At 45.6% G+C, this 20,819-nt stretch overlaps 1 protein-coding gene across 4 annotated transcripts in view; it reads right to left on the bottom strand.

Annotated features, from left to right (window-relative positions):
- LOC135916376 (uncharacterized) overlaps positions 1–20,819 on the bottom strand; it is a 47,597-nt gene that overhangs the window by 3,407 nt on the left and 23,371 nt on the right. For 2 of the 4 annotated variants that reach the window (XR_011510198.1, XM_070530220.1), the window contains exon 12: positions 20,641–20,759. Coding sequence is in view for 3 of the 4 variants with exons in the window: in XM_070530220.1 (XP_070386321.1) it covers positions 20,641–20,759 (119 nt within the window). In the remaining variant the exon portion in view is untranslated. Of the gene's footprint in view, positions 1–19,253; positions 20,760–20,819 lie in introns of those variants that run through there. The other 2 variants (XM_065449735.2, XM_070530221.1) reach the window with 2 other exon arrangements.

Genomic DNA, 20,819 nt, shown 5'->3' with positions numbered 1-20,819 from the left:
CAAATTTTGTTAGAGACTTAGACGCTTTTCAAAACATTTCTCTATAATTTTTCTGAACACGGATAATATAGCAATAGGGCGACAGTTAGAAATAAACCCCCTATCACCTTTCTTAAATATAGGGGCTATTTTGCCTTTCTTAAGTTTCGATGTAAATACACCACATTTAAATAAAAGGCAAATTACATAATAAACTGGTCAGCGACAATGTCAGCAACATATTTTAGATGCACTACTTGTATTTCATCAAGACCGGCACTTTATTTATTTATTTATTTACAATACTACCAGTCTCATATCGAGACCATAGCAGGTGGGCATATGATTATACATACATTTCATGGTTTATATGCCGAATGGTAAGAACATGAAAACATGTAAATGGAAATACATAAAACAGGTTCAATGCACAATTTTACAACACTAATAATATGAATAACAAGAGAAACTCACAGAAATAGTGCACTTCAGGTTACATACACGTAAGGATTAATACAGTGTTATAAAAACAAAGAAAGAAACAAAGGGGGTAAATGTTTAGCTACAGTTTTAAAAAAATGGGGGTTCTGACAATTATATATGCATAAGCTCTATTATTTCCTAATTAATTATTTCGGTTTCTAATAACTTAACAAAATCAGACTGCGATACTGTGTTAGTTACAGATGGATCTAGGTTATTCCACTCGCGGACAACACGGGGGAAAAAGGAAGACTGAAAAGTATCGTTATTACAAAGGAACTCGTTTAGTGTATATGCATGATTATGACGAAGTACGCGGGATTTAGAAAAGGTAACGTATGCAGAGGCATTTATTTTTAGTCGGCTGTGTAATATTTGATGCAGAAATTTGAGACGAGCTCGTTTTGCTCGTACAGCCAAAGTTGCAAGCCCTGACTGTCTTAGAAGAAGAGTAGGGGAATCACTGCGCCGGTATTTTCGGTGGATAAACCTAATTGCCTTTCTCTGGATTCTTTCCAGTTTAGATATGTTTGTTTTAGTGTGCGGGAACCATACGACATTAGCATACTCAAGGACGGGTCTCACAAATGTAATGTAAGTTAGAAGTTTGACGTTAGTTGGTGCCAACCGCAGGCACCTTTTGAGAAAGAAGAGTTTCCGTAATGCACAAGAAGTAATGTTGTTAATATGTGTTGTCCAGTTAAGGTCGGATGTTATTGTTAAACCGAGATATTTATGCTGTTGAACTCTATAGTTACGAGGCTGCCGTTAAGTGTGTAGTGGAAAAACGATGGGTGCTTTTTTCTCGTTACTGTCATGCAAACCGTTTTGTTTGTATTAATAGTCATTTGCCAGTTATCACACCATTCGGTTATTTTTGCTAGTGCGTTATTGAGCTGAACTTGATCTTGGTGATTGTGTATTTCTCTGTATATTATGCAGTCGTCTGCAAACAGTTTGATTTTACAATCAATGTTATTTGTAATGTCATTGATAAAAAGTAAAAATAAGAGCGGATCTATTACTGAGCCCTGTGGTACCCCTGATGTGACAGGCATCGGGGCAGATGGGGTGTTTTCGATGACGACAAATTGGGATCGGTGAGATAAAAAGTTTTTTATCCATGCAGTAATAGGTCCATTGCCAATCGCAGCTGTAATTTTGGCAGTTAGTTTAGTATGGCACACACAATCAAACGCTTTACTGAAATCTAGTAAAAGTAGGTCAGTTTGATTATGATTATTAATACTTAAAGCAAGATCGTGTATGACCTCTCTTAGCTGAGTGACTGTCGATAAGCCTCTTCTAAAACCGTGTTGAACATCTACTAGAATATGTTCTTCGAAATATGCGGTTAAGTGTTTGAGAATAATGTGTTCCAAAATTTTACATGATGTGCTGGTAAGCGAAATTGGTCTGTAGTTAGATGGCAGGTTAGTATCGCCTGACTTATGAATGGGTACAATTTTGGCAATTTTCCAGTCTTCAGGTAGCTGTGACGTCGAAAGTGACTTGCGGTAAATAAGGCCAAGATATTTACTATTATATTCAGCATATCTTTTCAAGAACTCGTTGGGGATGTTATCTGGACCGTTTGATTTCTTCACGTCTAACTCAAGTAACTGCTTAAATATTCCGGAGTCATTTATTGTTAATGTGTCAATAGTGTGAAATGATGACGGTGGCAAATATGGAATTGCGTTGTTATCTTTAGTAAAGACTGATTGAAAGTGTTGGTTAAATTTATCAGCGAGTGCCAGTTTTTCCTCGCGTGGACGATGTGGTGTCGTTGCGGGGCGTGTGCGAAAAAAGTTCCAGAAGCGATTAGGGTTGTGATTGATAAGGTTAGGCAAAGTTTCATTGAAATATATATGCTTCGCAAGCTTCGTCTTTAACTTGAGCTCGTTGGCAGCGCGGGAGAGTTGCGATTTCGTTTGTGTACTTGCACCGGTCATTTTCATCTTACGCCGCAAACGTTTTATTCTGCGCTTGACATGAATTATATCGCGTGTTATCCAAGGATTCTTTTTGTTCGATTTTTTACTTTTTTTCGGGATGTAGTGATGCATGCAGTGCGATACTATACGCTTGAAATGAAGCCAGAGATCATTAACGTGGACAGAACTTTCGTTGGCAGTTTCGTAAAATTCTTGGTATTCATGCGCTAAATAGGTTAGTATAGCGGAATCATCTGCTTTTTCAAAATTAGGGACAATGATTTCACTAGCTTTGGCTGTTGCAGTGCATCCGAGGGGCAGCAGGCATTTTGGTATGTTGTGGTCTGAGATACCATTTGTGATCTCCGAGTTCAGTAGATCAAGGGGGAAGTTGTCACTAATCAGTATTAAGTCTAGAATGTTAGCCCTTGTTCCTTGTGTTCGCGTAGGAGAGGTTACTACTTGATGAAGCCCGAAATTTAGCATCAAATCAATGAGCGAATTCGATGAGAGTGAACTGTGGTGCATGGTATTCCAGTCAATGTCAGGTAAATTGAGGTCTCCCATAAGAATAGCTCGGTTGCTAGCATGCTTCTGCATAAACTCCTGTACAGCAATAACACTTTCGGGACCAGAAAGAGGACTTCTGTAGAAGCAACCAGTAAGTATAGCAAAATCATCGCACATAATCTTGCAGAACACAGCCTCGACATCTGGAACGTCGGGCATCAATACAAAGGGTAAGTGCTTCTTAATAAGCAGAGCTACGCCACCGCCTCTAGTTGGTCGATCTTTACGGATAACTGAGTAATTTGGGTGTGCTATTTCGTGGCTGAATATTTCTGGTGAAAGCCATGTTTCAGTAATAGCAACAATGTCAGGGCTGTGCTCGAGTAACAGGTTTTCTAATGCTTCAGTTTTATTTACTATACTTCTCGCGTTCACATTTAGCAGTGTTATTTCTGTGAATGTTTGTGGCTTCGGGTTACTGGTCGACTTCTTTCGGCGTTTTTTCTTGAACTGCGACTCTCACATTTCTTTCATCATCCCAGACAAACATGCTATCGTTTATGTACAGTTTATCAAAGAATAAGGATACCTTTTCACCTTTCTCACGGTTTGATTTAGCGCTTTCCCAGAGGTTTCTTCTCTTGTCTCGCACTCTACGACTGAAGTGTTCACCTATAGAGTACTTAGTATTCTTGAATTTATAGCCTTTCTTCAGTATCGCTGGTTTGTTACTTGAGTCAAGTAGCTTTAAGATTACTGGTCTGTTTTTTCCATTATTCGGCCTGCCTAAGCGGTGTATTCGTTCGATGGCAACTGGCTCCAGGCCAAGGATTTCCTTGATGATTGTATGATTAACACTGTGTTCCAATGTAGAGCTGTTTTCGCCCTCATCCTCGGGAAGTCCGTAAACAATAAGATTTGATCTTCTGCTATGGTTTTCTAAATCATCAACCCTGCTTTCTAATCTTTTAAAAGCTTTTTCCAACTGCAATATGTTCTTTTCGTATGAGATGACTTTTTCTTCAAGTTTGGAGAGGGCGTCTATTTTCTTTTCAATTTCGGTTAGCCGATGTTCTTTGATATCTTTTATATCGGTTGCGATATCCTTGAGTTGTTTAGCAATCTGGCTTAAGTCGGGGCCTGGATTCTCTTCTACATCCCCAGCTACTAAAAGAAGTTTCCACAGAAACAATACAACATCGGCAACTGCAACAACAAGCCGCGGGCACGGCAGCACCAACAAGAAGGGGTTACTAGATCTAAAACACTTATCGTGACGCCTCCTCACCTGCATGAAGAAGGACAGCGGGTTAGACGTCTGCATTCTTGTGGTACTGCCGTGCCCAATGGCTCCCGGCAGCGAAGAAAGACCATATATAGATGGCTGTATAGATGGCGCTCGATGCCGGTCATGTGTCCAGCAGGGCGCGTCGGTCGTCGAACCACGTCGGCAGTTGTTCCAGCACGGATGGTAGGAGAAATCTGGCACGTGGAAAGCAGTGTTATTGATATGCCTTCCGCTGATCACCTCCGGCAGCAGCCCAGTGCGCGCATCCCCACCGATAAGGAGTATGCTGACCGCAAACTGCATGAAGAAGGACAGCGGGTTAGACGTCTGCATTCTTGTGGTACTGCCGTGCCCAATGGCTCCCGGCAGCGAAGAAAGACCATATATAGATGGTTGTATAGATGGCGCTCGATGCCGGTCATGTGTCCAGCAGGGCGCGTCGGTCGTCGAACCACGTCGGCAGTTGTTCCAGCACGGATGGTAGGAGCAATCTGGCACGTGGAAAGCAGTGTTGCTGATATGCCTTCCGCTGATCACCTCCGGCAGCAGCCCAGTGCGCGCATCCCCACCGATAAGGAGTATGCTGACCGCAAACTGCATGAAGAAGGACAGCGGGTTAGACGTCTGCATTCTTGTGGTACTGCCGTGCCCAATCACGGCAGTACTTGTTAGCTTTAGTTGTTGCATGACGTTGTATATTTCATCCGGAATGGTAGGATATAAAAAAAAAGATTTTGATTGTCTCTGGATTGTTGGTATAGGAATGGTAGGAAGGTGCTTGTTTTTATCGGAAAAGAAATTATTAAATTCATTTGCGATGTCTGATTGGTTTTGATACGAATCGCTGGAGCTTGAAATTTAACTTATTTGTCAGTCTTTTGAGCTTCTCTTCAACTGACCTACGGAAATGCACAGTTACACATAAAAATAATTGTGAAAATATATAATATCATGTTAAATATATACAATGTACACAATGATGATGTGACCGGGATATTTCACATATTTTGTAGGGATGCTATGTGAGATGTCTATGTATAAAAATGATAATGTATACGAGAGCACGCACAAAAAGAAACCTACATTCTATGCACAATCAATGACTTCATCTGATGGCCTGGCTACAAGAACTAGGCTGGTCGAAAATAAAGTCATATTCGTCCATCAGCCACCGACATAAATGGCATGACCACTGTCAAAGGAACTATACTTCCTCAAAGAAGAACAACTCCTCTGACAGAAACGACAGTAGCTCAGAGTAGATCCTTTCCAGAAGTGGAAACACAGCGCGGTGACGATGTCCAGCGGCTGCTGCCTCGCACCGGTTACGCCACCGACAAAAGGTCCCCAGCACAATTAAATGTCGCGCAAAGCTTCCACATGTGCAACAACCAGATTTAATAAAGCGGTTAACTACAAGGCCACGCAAACCAGCATACACGGCCATCCACTACACTCTGGCAACGGCGCATTGCAGCAGCACATGTTGAGTGGATAGTTGAAGGGGGCGATTGGGACACAGCAAAGATGGGACTGTGACCCTCGCTCTATCCTCTCACGCGTCGGAAGCACTTGGCACGCTAGACTACGTGATCAGGCAGGAATGACACTGTTATCCATCCCGACGTCACATTATGGGAACGTGCGCGGCACCCTGGGCAAGCAGGAGGAAGCAGTAAGGACGACATTTAACCTAGAGCACAGTTTTCGAGAACGTCTACATCAGAACTTATCTGTTGTATGTGGCAATAAAATGCTACGGCCGTACTTTAAAGGCAGGTACGTTTAATACTTGCGATCCGCGATATAACTACACGCCCTGTAACATGCAACTACTTTTTGTGCCGAGGGAATAGCGGGAAAGTTCGCGCGCGGAATACTGATCACGCTGTAACTGGCAGAACAGAAATCGCAGAGCAAGCTGCCGGCAATGAACAGACACGCATGAGAACGCAAACCCACCGCGAGAGCGCGATTGCCCAAGCACCGTGCGACCGATCAGTTCCCTACTGCCAGAACAGGAGAAGGAACCGAGAAGGGACTGCAAGGACCTAGTAACCCTCAATAGTACCTGTGCAACAGGACAAACGTACCACACTGAGACGCAAAATACTAATTGCGTTAAGTACCTTCTTTCTCATAGGGGTCGATTATAGCCTTGAAAATCCTGAGTATTTACCTCTACATATTCAACAATTGAGAGCCTCACAGAGTCTTATATAACATCATAGGGTTATTCTAAGCTTAACATGCCAAAATAATCGCTCTTTGGAAGACGCAAAAGGGGAAATACGTGTGTCTATGGTGACACCATGAACAATTACCGACATTTTGAAAAATTTAGCGCTGCACCTGAAACATTTCCGTACTCAGTGAACATTCGAAGGCTACGGGATACGCTATCTTCATTCCCGAGATAAAATGTTATATCATCGTGGAAAGCTGCCACTTTCACAACACCCCTACTAGGCAGTGGGAGGCCGCATAATAATGGTCTCTCTGTATTGAACGCCGAAATGGCTCAAGGATGAGCACAAAGGTTACTAGAGACTGAGGGCGCTCCTGACGAACACCACGAGTGACGGGAAATGGTGCATTTCACGACCATCAAGAAACAATGCTCTTCGAATGTTTGTATAGGCAATCCTGATTAGTTCGACAAAACTTGATGAAAAGCCGAACGAGGTCACTACAATAAATATGTAGCTATGTTCATGGCCATCGAAGGCCTTTCCTACATCTAGTGAAACTAAGAGTCCATTTGCTGACCTGCTGAGTCTTTACCTCATTATTTCGCGCGTAACAAACGAGAGATTATGTATCTAACTGCCATTGAGTGAACATGCTTGATCGTGTCCTACCAAAAAAGGCATCATGCTTGCCAAGCGTCAAGTGACAACAGGAGTGAAGGTTCTGTAGTTAAAGTCGAGAAACGTGACTGTCCTGAATTCCATTAGGAGAACTGATGTTGGATCGTGCTTAGGTATCAGTACAAGACGACCGTCGCGAAAACTAGACGGGAAATCAGTTTCCGAAGGAGCGGATGATGACAGACACGAAAAAGGCACTAATATTTTCCCAGAATGTTACATAAAATTCTAGGGATAGGTGGGTTTAGAAAAAGTTTATTCAAACAAAAGGTTATAGGAACACTGAGTCGCAATCATGGCACAATTACACCAGGGCTATGACATATACTCAAAACGAACCATTGTATCTACGGCATGTTTTCAAAGTAGTGTACGAGTCCTCACTGACTTACATACATTCACATATACCTGGAACAGCAGAAGATGTGCTTCTGGACCGTGAATGGAGCCAAATTGCATTAGTACAACGCAATACTCTTTTGTTTCAGCTGCAGTAGTTGCACAGGGTGCCTCTGAATAGTTTTCTTATTTAGCCGTACAAACTTAAAATATATATTTATTTTCAAAAATCACGAGACTCCAAATCTCACGGAGCAAGGAAGTTTTTTTTAAGAGATGATACGATTGATACCCTTTTGACGCAAATCGGCATAACAAGAAATGAAACCTGTCTTCACAGAAGCTCTGCATGTTTGTGGACAGACAGTCCGCTGCAGCGAAAGGAGCACAATTTTCGAGAGCACGACGGTGTTGCAGGTTTGCTTCACGCTCGGCGTCCGTTTGCCGAGTCGCTTCGGCGAAGGCACGAGCATTTCGGACCGGCACCATAGTGTCTTGGGAAGCCAGTTGAATTGAGACGCGCTTAACGTCAGCAGTGCGAGTGGCCGAGCCCACAGCGGGCGGTGCGAACACGCGAAGGCGTTCTGCCTCATGCTGGCCTGTTTCAGTAAGGGTAAAAGCGAGATAAGTTAGTCGAGGACTTTCGCTTTCTGCCCCAGTTAACATTTACGGTTAACGGCTTTCTTCCTTGGTGCCATCGCAAGGGAAACAGTATTCGGTGCGTAAGTACTGCTGACGCATGTAAGCATGTTGAAGCTTCCCTACGTAGGTGACGAGGCCTCACAGACTAATGGGACGCAAAAGACAAACCACGTGCGGAAACTACTTAGCCAGCTCAGAAGAATGCCTACACCGCCTACACCAGGTTACACCAGGCAGGAACCTCCGCTGCACTGACACTACTGAAGAGTTCACTATTATAGTAATGATGCAGTATTTCGGTTCCCTGCTTCTAGACGGCGGCGCCATCTAGGCCTGTGCAGAGAGAGAATACTTAATGCGGTCGCGTCGACACCCGTTATAGAAAGCTGTTGGTGGACCCCGGCATAAAACACTGTTATGTTAAAAATTCCCAACAGATATGCCACGTCCCGTTTAAACTTTATTATTACCCATATATTCTATTGGAACTCCTGCCGTAATTGGAAACATCTGCTAGCACGGAGGAGGACGAGGAGGAGAAAAAACGTTTATTGAGGTCTAGAAAAATTTGATGAATTTGATGCAAAGATGGTGTCTTCCATATTCTTAGCAATGGGCATCTGCCACTAGTCCAGAGCTCTGCTGGATGCCGCTACCAGCTGGGCCCGTTGGATCAGCCCAACACTTCGATGTCCTGACGGTCGCTGGAGAGAATTCTTTCCCATGGTTGCGCACTCGGATTTGAGTATTATTTGTGCCGCATTTGTTTCTTGCAAGCCCATGTTATTTGGTAGAGCGTGGGTGTATCCTGGCACCGCGGGCATTTGTCAGTGTACTGTGTGGGTTGTATTTTACTGAGTGTGCTTAAGTTCGGATATGCACCCGTCTGTAGAAGCCTCCAAGCTACGGAGCCTTCTCTAGTGAGAGAGCTATGTGGCGGGGGGTACCGTTTCCTGCTGCCCGTATAGCGGTTTAGAATAGCCGAGTATTCTCTGGGGACTGGCTCGGTTTCCTCGAGGTCATTGCCGGAGGGTGCTCGGTATGCAGTGTATCCTCGAGCTACCCTGTCGACCTCACGGTTGCCTTCCACGTCCGTGTGACCCGGTGTCCACACTATCGTGTGTCTAATTGTTGTTTTTTTTCTGGGTCTTGTGTGTGGTAGTCTTCAGAGCGGAGTATGCGGAGCGCTCTGTGACATATTCTGCCTTACATGTAGTTTGGCATGCTGTTTAGGTGTCGGGTATTATTCTTAAGGACCACCTAGTCCGATAGCCCTCAGCTGCCGCTAGAGCGGCGGCCGCTTCTTCAGCCTCGACTACCGTGCAGTCCCGTAGAGATGCGCTGACAATTTCTCATATGTCCGAGTTTATCACCACCGCTACTGCGTTGGGGTTGGTCTGTCTCGCCCTTCTCGTGTATGTGGCCGCTTCCACGCATACCATTGTTGCCTGGGAAGCTAGTGACTTTTGGATGTATTCGGCTCTCGCCTTCCTGCGTTCTTCGTGTAGGTTGGGGTCCATGTTCTTGGGAATGGGAGCCACCTTGATTGTGTTTCGTATTTTGTCCGGGATAGTCGCGGTTCTTCGTGTTTCTTGCAGCTGTTCGCTGCATCCCAACTTCTGCAGAAGCTCCCTGCCAGATGGTGTCTGTTGTAGTCTGCGCAGCTGAGCAACATGTTGTGCCTCTCTATGTTTTTCGAAAGTGTTATGAAGTCCTAGTGCCAAAAGCTTCTCCCGTGGATGTGCATTGTGGTAGGCGGAGCGCTGTTTTGTATGCCTTGCGTATGATCGCGTCTATCTGCTGAACCTCGCTCTTGATTGGGTTTTAGTACGGGAGACTGCAGGTAACCCGGCTGATCCCCAGACTCCTAACCAGCTTTAGCGTGTCATCCTCTCGCAGGCCTGAGCGTCTGTTGGAGATGCGCGTTATCATGCGAGCGACTTGTAGAGTTGATGTCTTGAGTAGAGCGAGGATGTGTGAGCAGCGTTGATTCGACTGTATCCACATGCCCAAAAATTCTTATGAACATTTTCATCGTTATTGGCTTTCCCTCGAGGTAGACGCCTAGCTTGAGCTCATCGCTAGTCGGGACCGTGCGATTCTGTTTCCCTCTCCAGACTCTCAGCAGCTCAGATTTCTCGGTGGAGCAGGCTAGCTCTCTTGCCCTCGCGCAGTTCTCTACGCAGGTCGCAGCCTCTTGTAGTCTTTCTTCTTTTTCTTTGAGTGATCCCGTGTTGGTCCAAATGGTTATGTCGTCGGCGTACATGGCATGGTGTATGCCCTCGACCTCTTTGGGTTGTCTCGCTAGGCCGATCACTGCTATGTTGAATAGCGTTGGTGAAATGACCGCTCCCTGGGGTTTCCTTTGTTAGGGTTATGGAACTTCTCCGAGCGGAGTTCTCCTAACCCTATCGTAGCTGTTGTGATGGAGAGGAACGCTTTGCCGTTGCCGAAAACTCTCCTGCCGCAGTTCAGATCGTCCAGGCCCACTAAGATGGCTTCGTTGCTCACGTTGTCAAAGGCTCCTTTAATGTCCAATGCCATTATCACGTTCTCTCCGTTCCTGGGAACGTTGCTTAAGACTTCTTTCTTGATCTGTAATAGTACGTCTTGGGTCGACAGCTTCGCCCTGAATCCGATCATACTGTGGGGGTATAATTCGTGATCCTCTATGTATTGTTGTAGCCTTATCGTGACCCCTCTCTCGTACAACTTGCCAAGGCATGATGTGAAGGAGATGGGTCTTAGGTTTTCGATTTGTAGCTTTTTACGCGGTTTTGGTATCATAACTACCTCTGCATGCTTCCAATCCTCGGGGATGGTCTCCGCTGCCCAGTGCTTATTGAGGCAGTCGGTTGGTCGGAAGTCGACTCCGGGAAAATTTGGACCAACTGGTGCTCATTAACGGCAACCTAAATTCAAATACAAGGGTGTTTTCGCATTTCGGCCCCATCGAAATTAGGCCGCGGTCACCGAAACTTGAGGTCCGCGATTCAACTACACGCCCGATAACATGTAAAGAGTGTTTGCGCCAAGGTACGCTGTAAAAGGGGGAGCAGAAATGGCAGCGCAATCAGCCAGCTATGGACAGACACGGATGAGAACGCGAACCCATCGCAAGAGTGTGGTTGCCCGAGCGCCGTGCTACCGACCATTTCTGTACTGCCCGACCAGGAGAAGGAACAGAGAAGGGACTGGAAGGACCTAGTAACCCTCAATAGTAGCTGTACAACGTGGCAAACGTACCACACTCAGCCGTAAAATACTTATTGTGCGAAGTACCTTCTCCCTCATAGGGGTAGACCATAGCCTTGAAAATGCTAAATATTTAACCTTACATATCCAAGAATTTAGAGCCTCACAGAGTCTAATATACCATCATGGGTTTAGTCTAGGCTTAAAATACAAAAAAGAATAGCTCTTTGGAAGACGGACAAGGGAAATTAGGTGTGTGTATGGTGAACCCATGAACAATTACCGACATTTTGAAAAATTTAGCGCAGCACCTGACACATTCCCGTACTCAGTGAAAATTCGACGGGTACAGGATATGCTAGCTTCATTGCCGAGATACAATGTTATGTCATCGGCGAAAGCTGTCACCTTCACAACACCGCTACCAGGCAGTGGGAGGCCGCACATGTAAGGGTTTCTCTGTATTGAACGCCGAAATGGCTCAAGGCTGAGCACAAAGAGTACTGGGGATAGAGGGCACCGTTGACAAAGCCGACGAGTGACGGTAAATGGTCCATTTTCAGGACCATCAAGAAACAATGTTCTTCTAATATTTGTATAGGCAATCCTGATAAGTTCGGCAAAATTTGATGAAAAACCAAACAAGGTCAGTACAATAAATATGTAGCAATGTTCGTGGTAATCGAAGGCCTTTTCTAGATCTAGCGAAACTAAGAGACCATGTGCTGACCTGCTCAGTGCCTACGTCATTCTTCGCACGCAACAAACGAGAGATTATGTATCTCTCTGTTAGTGAGTGAACATGCTTGATGGTGTCCTATCAAAAAAGGCATCAAGCTTGCCATGCGTCAAATGACAACAGGTGTGAAGGTTCTGTAGTTAACATCGAAAAGCGTGACTGGCCTCCATTCCATTAGGAAAACTGATGTTGGATCGTGGTTAGGTATCAGTACAAGATGACCATCGCGAAAACTAGCAGGAAATCAACGTTTCCGAAGGAGCGGATGATGACAGACACGAAAGGGGCACTAATATCTTCCCAGAATGTTACGTAAAACTCTAGGGATAGGTGGGTTTAGAAGACGTTTATTTAAACAAGAGGCTGTACGAACACTGAGTGGCAATCACGGTGCAATTATACCAGGGCTTTGCCATACACAAATTAGGAACCATTGTGTATACGACATGTTTTCAAAGTAGTGTATGAATCCTCACTGACCAACATATATTCACATAGACCTGAAACCACGAAACAGCGAGGGGCATCGTGAATGGAGCCAACTTGCACGCATTACAACGTAATACTCCTTTCTTTCAGCTCCAGTAGTTGCACAGGGCCCCTCTGAAACATTTTCTTATTTAGCCGTACAAACTTAAAAGATATATTTATTTTCAAAAAGCACGGGACTCCAAATCTCACGAAGCACAGAAATTTATTTTAAAAAGGTACAATTGATCCCTCTTTCATGCAAATCGGCATAACAAGCAACGAGGCCTGTCTGCAAAGAAGCTGTGCATGTTTCTGGACTGACACTCCGCTGCAGCGAAAGGAGCACAATTTGCGGGTGCACGACGGTGTTGCTGGTTTATTGATGCTCGGCGTCCTTTTGCCGAGCGAGGACCTGCTCCCGAGTCGGTTCGGCAAAGGTACGGGCATTTTGGGCCGGCGCCGTAGCGTCTTTAAAAGCCAGTTGAATTGTGACGAGTTTAACGTGAGCAGCGTGAGAGGCAAGGTTGACAGCGAGGGCCGCCAACGCGAAAAGGCCTTCTGCCTCATGTTGGTGTGTTTCAGGAAGGATAAAAGTGAGATATGTCCGTCGACGATGTTGCCTTTCTGCGCCTGTTGACGTTTACTGTTAACGGCTTTTTTCGTTGGTACCATCGCAATGGAAACAGTAGCCGGTGCGTAAGCACTGCTGACGCAAGTTGAAGCTTCCCTACGTAGGTGACGAGGCCTCACAGATTAATCGGACGCAAAAGAGAAACCACGTGCGGAAACTGCTTAGCCCAGCTCAGAAGGATGCCTACACGACCTACACCAGGATACACAGGGTAGGAGAATCCGCTGCACTGACACCACTGAAGCGCTAAAGGTGGGCGCTGGTCACAGTAATGATGCAGTACTTCGCTTCCCTGCTCCTAGAGGGGGGTCCACATAGGCCCGTCAAGAGGGAGCATACTTTACGCATTCGCGCTGACAGCCGTTATAGGAAGTTGATGATGGACCCCGGCATAAAACACTTTCATGTTAAAAATTCACAACACATATGCCACGTCTCGTTTAAACTTTATTTTCACCGACACATTCAATGGGAACTCCCACCGTGATTCGAGATATCTACTCGCACGGAGAACTTTTTCTGACACAGAGAGGTTTTGCGCCTCCGGTATATACCCGTAAATTCAAGATGGCTTCGAGTTCTCCTGGCTGAGCAGAATCGCCATCGTGAACACCCTGCATGGCAGGCACGGGGTGGCGCAGAATTCAAACATCCAGTCAGACATCTAATCTTGCTGTAACCAAATGTAAAACGTTTTAAATATTTGACGAGACAACATGTTGCTGACTACGCGGATGCCGAAAATTTACACCAGAAGCAGATAGAATACACTTGGTTACTTTAGTGTTAGCTCTGTGCTTGTCTGATTGAGCTGATCGCCACGACGTGGCGTCACTATGTACCCCATTCACGTTTACACCTCTGCAAGATTCGGCAACTCAACTAGCGGCTTTGCACTTAGCAAGACACCCGACAAGCTAACACACTCTAATGAGAGTAAAACAATTGGGGCAATGCCCCCACAAGCCAGAGTGCGTCTAAGAAGCGTCTTCAACCTTAATCCACGTGAGTTCAAGCTTGGGAAGAGGAAACCCAAACACTTCACTTGCCATAGCTAAATAAGGGAAAGCACACCACTGACAGTTAAAGTTGACCTATTTTGCGGCTTCTCCCTGCGTAAGCGCGAAACCATCGCACGTGGATGCAGCATCGATTGAACTTTTGTTCCAAGGAATCGCAAGCGCTCCCAAACGTCGTAGGACTACTCAGCATGGTAGCACATTTGCAGAAGCTCCAACGCCGTAGACCTCCTTTCTATGCCACAGAAAGTTGACGCGAGTATAGGCACCCTGCTTCGGCAAGACGGCGCTGTAAGTCTTCCATTTATGACATTAGTGTCCCCGGCCAAGACGGCCGCTTTTCGTTGGGGGCCAAATGCGAAAACACCCGTGTATTTAGTTTTAGGTGGACGTTAAAAAACCCCATCTGCTCCAAATGATTGCTGAGTTCCTAACTACGGCGTTCAGATGCATACCACCTAATATAGACACGTACGGGTTTCCAATCGCAACGCTCGCGTCTCCTACTGCAAGCCGGCCTCCGCTACAGTGTGACAACCAGCTATGACCGCTGGATACATGACAACAGATTCCACAAAACACTGCTTCAGTTCATACACAACACAGGCCTCAGAACATACATATAATACACATATACGCTCCAAGAATTATGCCTTAAGGGCAAGTCTTTCTCGCAATTAAAAAAAAAACTACGGAGTGCGTCATAATCATATTGTGATTTTGGCACGTAATACCCCATTATTTTTTAGCACTAGTATCGCGAACAGGAGCCGCTAGGGTGGCGATGAGAAAAAATCTGCCTGCATTCTACTCTGTGAAAGTGGATGTACAGTGAAGCTGTTGCTGATGTTAAGAGACCTTACACAAGGACCACCACCACCACAAGCGACGTGCTTCACACGCACACGCACGTGTGCGGCAGTGGAGCATATATTCTAATTTTCTAGGCCCTCCAAATGCTTTATGAAAAAAATATTTAATTGTAAACTCCCTCAGAAAATGCATGATGTACGATTTTTTTGTCATTCGAATACGTATTGTTATTCGGATATATAAAAGGAAACGTAAATCTGTTACGCGGGAACTCAAAGGGAAAGACTTTTTGCCGCTGCCGCTTGAGGTCGATGTGAGTGGCCTCGACCGCAAGGAGGCGGCACCGTTTTGGACCGTGTTTGCCGTAATGTCAATTACCGCCAGCGCACACGGTTCCAGACAGATGCAACGGGTAAACACGTACTCATCAAAGTGTGTACATCCTGGGCACACGTTCCTCACGCGCGCACGGACGTGTTCGCATGTGCAGCATACATTCTTATTATTGAAGGTCCTTAGCCCAGTGCAAGTATGATATTGAAGTAGTTGAATTTCTGAAAGTAAACTGTGTCAGAAAATTGATAAAGTTTGACTTATTCACAACCTGCAGACATGATAGCACCGGATTGTAATTCGTATATACGAGAAAACATATTGATGTGATGCGGAAACTTTAACGCCAAAGCCTTATTTTCCAGCTTTCCTTTACTTCTTGAGTGGAAACACATCGAAGAATTCCGACCAACTATGGAGGCTCATGGCTTCGCGGAAAAACGTTTCTAAAAGGAAGCGACGCACCCATGCGTGTTGGTCGACGGAGAGGCAACAACGCGTACAATTTGGCACTCGACCTCACTTCCAAACAAATCATCTGGGGTGTACCTCTCGGAGATTCACCCCGGGACTCCACCGCCCAGGTCGCTACCCCAAATATCTCTGCCGCAATCGTTGCGGAATGACTCATCAAAACCACCACGGTCTTCGCGCTCTTTTCAGGACTGTAAGTTCCTAGCTACGTCTGCTACGGAGAGGCACTCATCATGAGCGCGATATACAGAAAACAGGTTGACCCGTACCACCAATGCGGCAGACTGGGCCACGGCTGGGACGCGTGCCCCATGCGCAGGACCGCATCTGCAGAGGCTCCGGCATGGCCCGCCCAGGTACCGACCACCGGTGCTACCACTATTGGCAACTTTGCGGGGCTGAGCACATAAAGGCCGATAAGAATTGCAAAGATCGCTCCAAGACGCCATATATAGTCAAGAGACGACAACGGGATAGACAACGACAACAGGAAGAAGAAAAATTCCTGGCCTCCGCTCCCACCAGGGAGCCAGTTGAACGCCCTTCCCGGGAGAGAAGGCCCCCTTCGCAGTCTTGGGCCCGCTAGAGAACCAGAAAGTCCAGATCACTGAGCCGCGCTCCCGGACCGGCACAAACCAGATCCAGGAGCCGTGCGCGATCGCTGTCCCGCTACGGGGGAGGCAAGGCGACCAACAAGGTGAGCAGGGCAGACGCGGTCAAATTCTCGTCGCGCCACGGCTGACCTGAAGAGACTGCAGCTTTTAGGGAAATGAGACGAGAAACACAGCAATGAGACGGGAAAATGGAACTTAAGAATTTTCGAAGGGCTGAGATAACAGCCTGCCCGAGTTCTTGTAGTGGAGGGGCAACTGCAGTGACGACCGATAATCGCATGGAGGTGGGCGACAACCCTCCGCCATCTAAGAAAAAGTATCGCGCTGTTAGCAGCCAAACCGGATCGCAACTGGCCGACCTAGGACAGAAATTAACAGAAATGCCGAATGTAGTCTAAGAACAAGCAGAATTCGTCGGTAACCGAATGCTAGCGGTCTCGACCCTAACGTCGAGACTTGGCAAATTCGAAAGCAACATGTCCAACCTATGTCTTAGGTTAGCCAAACTGCAGCCAATTACAGCTGGAGGGGCCCCTACACCTTCGTCACATCTAATCAATCCTACAAGGCCTCTATGTATAACCACCGTACCCATATCTAGGTTGGTTCATACAGCCAGCCCACGTGTAGATCAACGTAGGCTAACACGCTAAAAGAGGCGCGTTGAGGATTTTGCAGAGGAACTGCATGAATTGCATAGTGAAATAACCCCATTGATGATTTTCAATGTAAGCTAATGACCGATTAATTCTAGACAGCTATTTGATTTACTTAAAAAGTTGTACTTACACCGGAAAGGCAAAGCAATGGTTGCGATAGCAAATAATAATAATAATAATAATAATAATAATAATAATAATAATAATAATAATAATAATAATAATAATAATAATAATAATAATAATAATAATTTTATAGGCAGTATAAATTTATAAACGTTACCTTACTAACTAAATTAACCATGGCGTCACGCCCACAACGAAATATCAACACATCTCACTCGATGACCGTGCACACTCGCTTTCAAAACGGTGGAGTAGGAAAGCGTGGCAGAAGCAACAACGAGCAAATTGGCCTTCGTGTTGTCTCTCGCTTCAACGCGAACTAAGCAGCGCGAACGCACGCTTTGAACAAGAGATAACGCGAAGTACCAGCAAATTAAGCGCTCGGCCCTTATCGCATTCCAGTTTTTTTTTTTTTTTTTATTCTGCGCACCAGTCAGGGTAAAAATTTACTCCCCTGTTGACATATGGTTTGGGTTTGTCTTCGGACATTCACACAGAATAAAACACAGAAGATCAGAGAGCACTGGGACAGCGTGCTGCACAGCTGTGCATCGGAAGAACAACTTACAGAAATCGAGCAGGCCGAATATGGCGCCAGGGCCCAAGGGCTTGAAGCCGCCAACTAGGTATAGAGGCCTAGCTTTCATAAATCTGCGGCACTGAAAGCAAGTTTATTCCTCCTCGTCCTCCCTTGCTGACCGTGCTTTTGCATGTAAATTCGGGAGTATTTCTTTTTCATCCATTTGAAGGTACTTGCACAGGGTAGCCAGAGAATTTTTTTCTCCCTTCACGAAATTGTTGTGGCTGTTGCTGAGAGTTATTCCTGAGAGGTCACCGACTATGGTGCCACGTGTCGTGTTTTTTGAGAATATGTCGCCTCATCTTGAATTGGTGGAACCACATTTCTTCTGAACGTAAGAAACAGAGAAAACATCGTGATGGCTGGCTTGCTACGGCAGCTGGGGCTTCGGCGGAAGTAAAACAACCACACTGCTTGCATGCACGCGTACACAACCAAATACCGCTATGATCCATACACAAATTTCACAGTTACGCCAACTGACAATTATAAATTGTACAGCTCTGCGCCCAAGCAAGCACTCTCGGTATTCCCGCTGCCGTAGGTATGTCTTCGACCACTGCTAAAGTCAACGCAGCAATATTTTGGCCGGTGCGTCACTACGGCATGTTTTCCGATAAAGTGGTGGTGCCTTCCACAAACTATAGGCTTAACTGGAAAGTACGGAGCTTGTGAGGGCTTGCGCAGTGTAACGGCAGTATTTAATCATGTTATCTTGAGCAAGGTTCTAGGTTGCGTGGTTTTGAACTCCCCATAGATGGTTTCAGAGCAAGTGATCTAAAACTCCATACGTCGTAAAGTCGTCTAATGACATCCTTTTACTACGTTTTTTAGAGGTAGGTAGTAAAACGACGTAAAGGAACGCATTTCACTCCATCATACCAGAGTAATATCTTTCTACAAAGGAGTTTTCACAGCGCATGAGTGGTGAAACCCCAAATCTCGGCTTATTTTCGCTAACAGTGCAGCGCACACGAAGCTATCAGCCGTCCGCGCACCCTGTCCCCATCGCAGATCACAGAAGCCTGGCTGAGAGTGCCTGGCGATATGCTTATTGTGCTGCGGTCCTACGCTGTATACTACACTGTTTCATAAAGAACGGGTGGCACTACAACAGCTATAAAGACTTCTTTTACGGTTCACGTTCACAAGAAACAGAACACATCGCATCTGAAACAAAGATATCACTATGCGTAATATAATTTAACATAAAATTAAGTGTCACACATTTATTTCGCAAATTATCAGTTATTCACAACATGGACAGCATCGCTGATAGGAAATCATTTGTCACCGATTCAGCAGAGTAACGCATTTCTGCAGCAAGTGGGCACAATGCATCGCATGCCTTCACGACACAACAACGAAGTCGCAGTGTAGTATGTTAAGACCATAGTGTAATCTGTGGCCACGTTTGTCAAGCTTCCTTTTCATCCACAGCATTATATTTACCCAATGCCGTGGCACTTGTGAATGTGCACTTTGTGCTTGCTTCCCGGCTTCCTTGCACTATAATTGGCAGGAAAATGCTCTAGCACTGCCGGAGTAAGATTTCACATACCGCATGCTAATTATAATGCGTTGTAAATGCTTCAACATAAAATATATTTCATAGTGGACACCTTTATGTCGAACTCTAAATTTAATGACCTGATGAGGGCTTGCATAGAACGGCTACGTATAGTTTCTTGTTCAATAGTTGAACTCGTCACCAGCTGTACAAGAACAACTTGCATGAACAGGTGTTTGTTAACGCGTCGCAACATCGGCTTCGCATGTCAGCAAGAACCTGTGCCTTGCACTTGTCGAGGTTCCGTCACTCGCCTGTTCACCTCGAAGATTTATTTCCCTCGCTCTTTTCATCTCGTTGCGGTGGTGCTTTGTCTTCCACCTGTGGTTGTTTTGGTGTTAGTTCAAGTTATTCTAGTCGGGTTGTCACGCACTTTACGTGTTTTGCATTGGGCTGCGTGTTCATTAATGCTCATGCTCCTCGCGAAAGCACATTCCCCTGGAGGCTTTTAATGCCTGTCACCAAAACCTTGAAGGCCCGTTCTCCCTGTCAACCAAGCACCTTTTTTTCGTACAGCCGCAGTTTTCGCAGGAGCCTCATTCACTACCAGATCGCTTACAATAATCTCACTAGGGAACCGCTCACCCCGAAAAAAAAAGCAAAAAACGAACGAAGCGTAGCCGATTCAAGCTAAATTTCATTTATTGGTTCCTTGAGGATAATCCTCATGTTCTATGGTTATGTCAATCGGTGAGACGGCCATAGAAAGTGCGCGTTTTCGGCGTGCTACTTTAAAGAGTGACAATGAGGAGCTAAACCAAAACATGAACACAGGAAGCGAAGTTTTACATTATGCGGCAATACTTGTGTTATCAGGTCACGGCAGGGATTCGTTCGACTGCAATAGCTGTTGAGGGCTCTTCAATTTCGCTGCTCCTAGCCTTTGTAAAAATCACCATAATCGTCATAATCAAGTTTTCTGGCAGAATATATCGCAAACAATATATTCTATTAGATGATACCTGAAATCTTTTCGAGTCGGCGACGAATTTTCTTCCTGCCACCATTACCATCGTGATAAGTGGATTCTTCACACCAATACCGCCAATCACGCCACAGGCATCCCCTACCCCGCCGCACACAATACTCTTGCCCTGTAACGAACTTCCCTTACTTAACAACGGTATTTTAGACAACAAACGAGTTCCATTCCACTTCAGTTAGCGTCAACTCTCTGAATATCGCAAGAGGAGTTTAGCCCTTGCGGAAGTCGACGCCTGGAATGGCTCTACATTTCTTCGGTCATATCCGTAGACTCGGCGAGCACATTGCTGGGCACAAAGCGGGCGATTACAAAAGCTCCTGCGCTGATGAAAGCCGGAATCTCCTCCGACCACCACAAGAGGTCCTTCCAAGCTTCCCACTCGCCTCTTGTCCAAGAAGACTTGCCGTAAGTTAAAATTTGCTTGTGTTTTTCCAGTAGTCCATGAACCAGGTCGTGGAGGAAGATGACGTTGGTGTAAGGCTCGAAGCGGGATGCGTCGGGCCTGAGGACGAGACAATGAGATTGTAATGTTCCGAAACGTTGATAAAACTTCGGCATACAA

The sequence above is a fragment of the Dermacentor albipictus genome, unplaced genomic scaffold (assembly GCF_038994185.2).
Source record: "Dermacentor albipictus isolate Rhodes 1998 colony unplaced genomic scaffold, USDA_Dalb.pri_finalv2 scaffold_66, whole genome shotgun sequence".
NCBI classification, from domain to species: domain Eukaryota; kingdom Metazoa; phylum Arthropoda; class Arachnida; order Ixodida; family Ixodidae; genus Dermacentor; species Dermacentor albipictus.
This window is presented reverse-complemented; position numbering and strand designations above follow the sequence as displayed.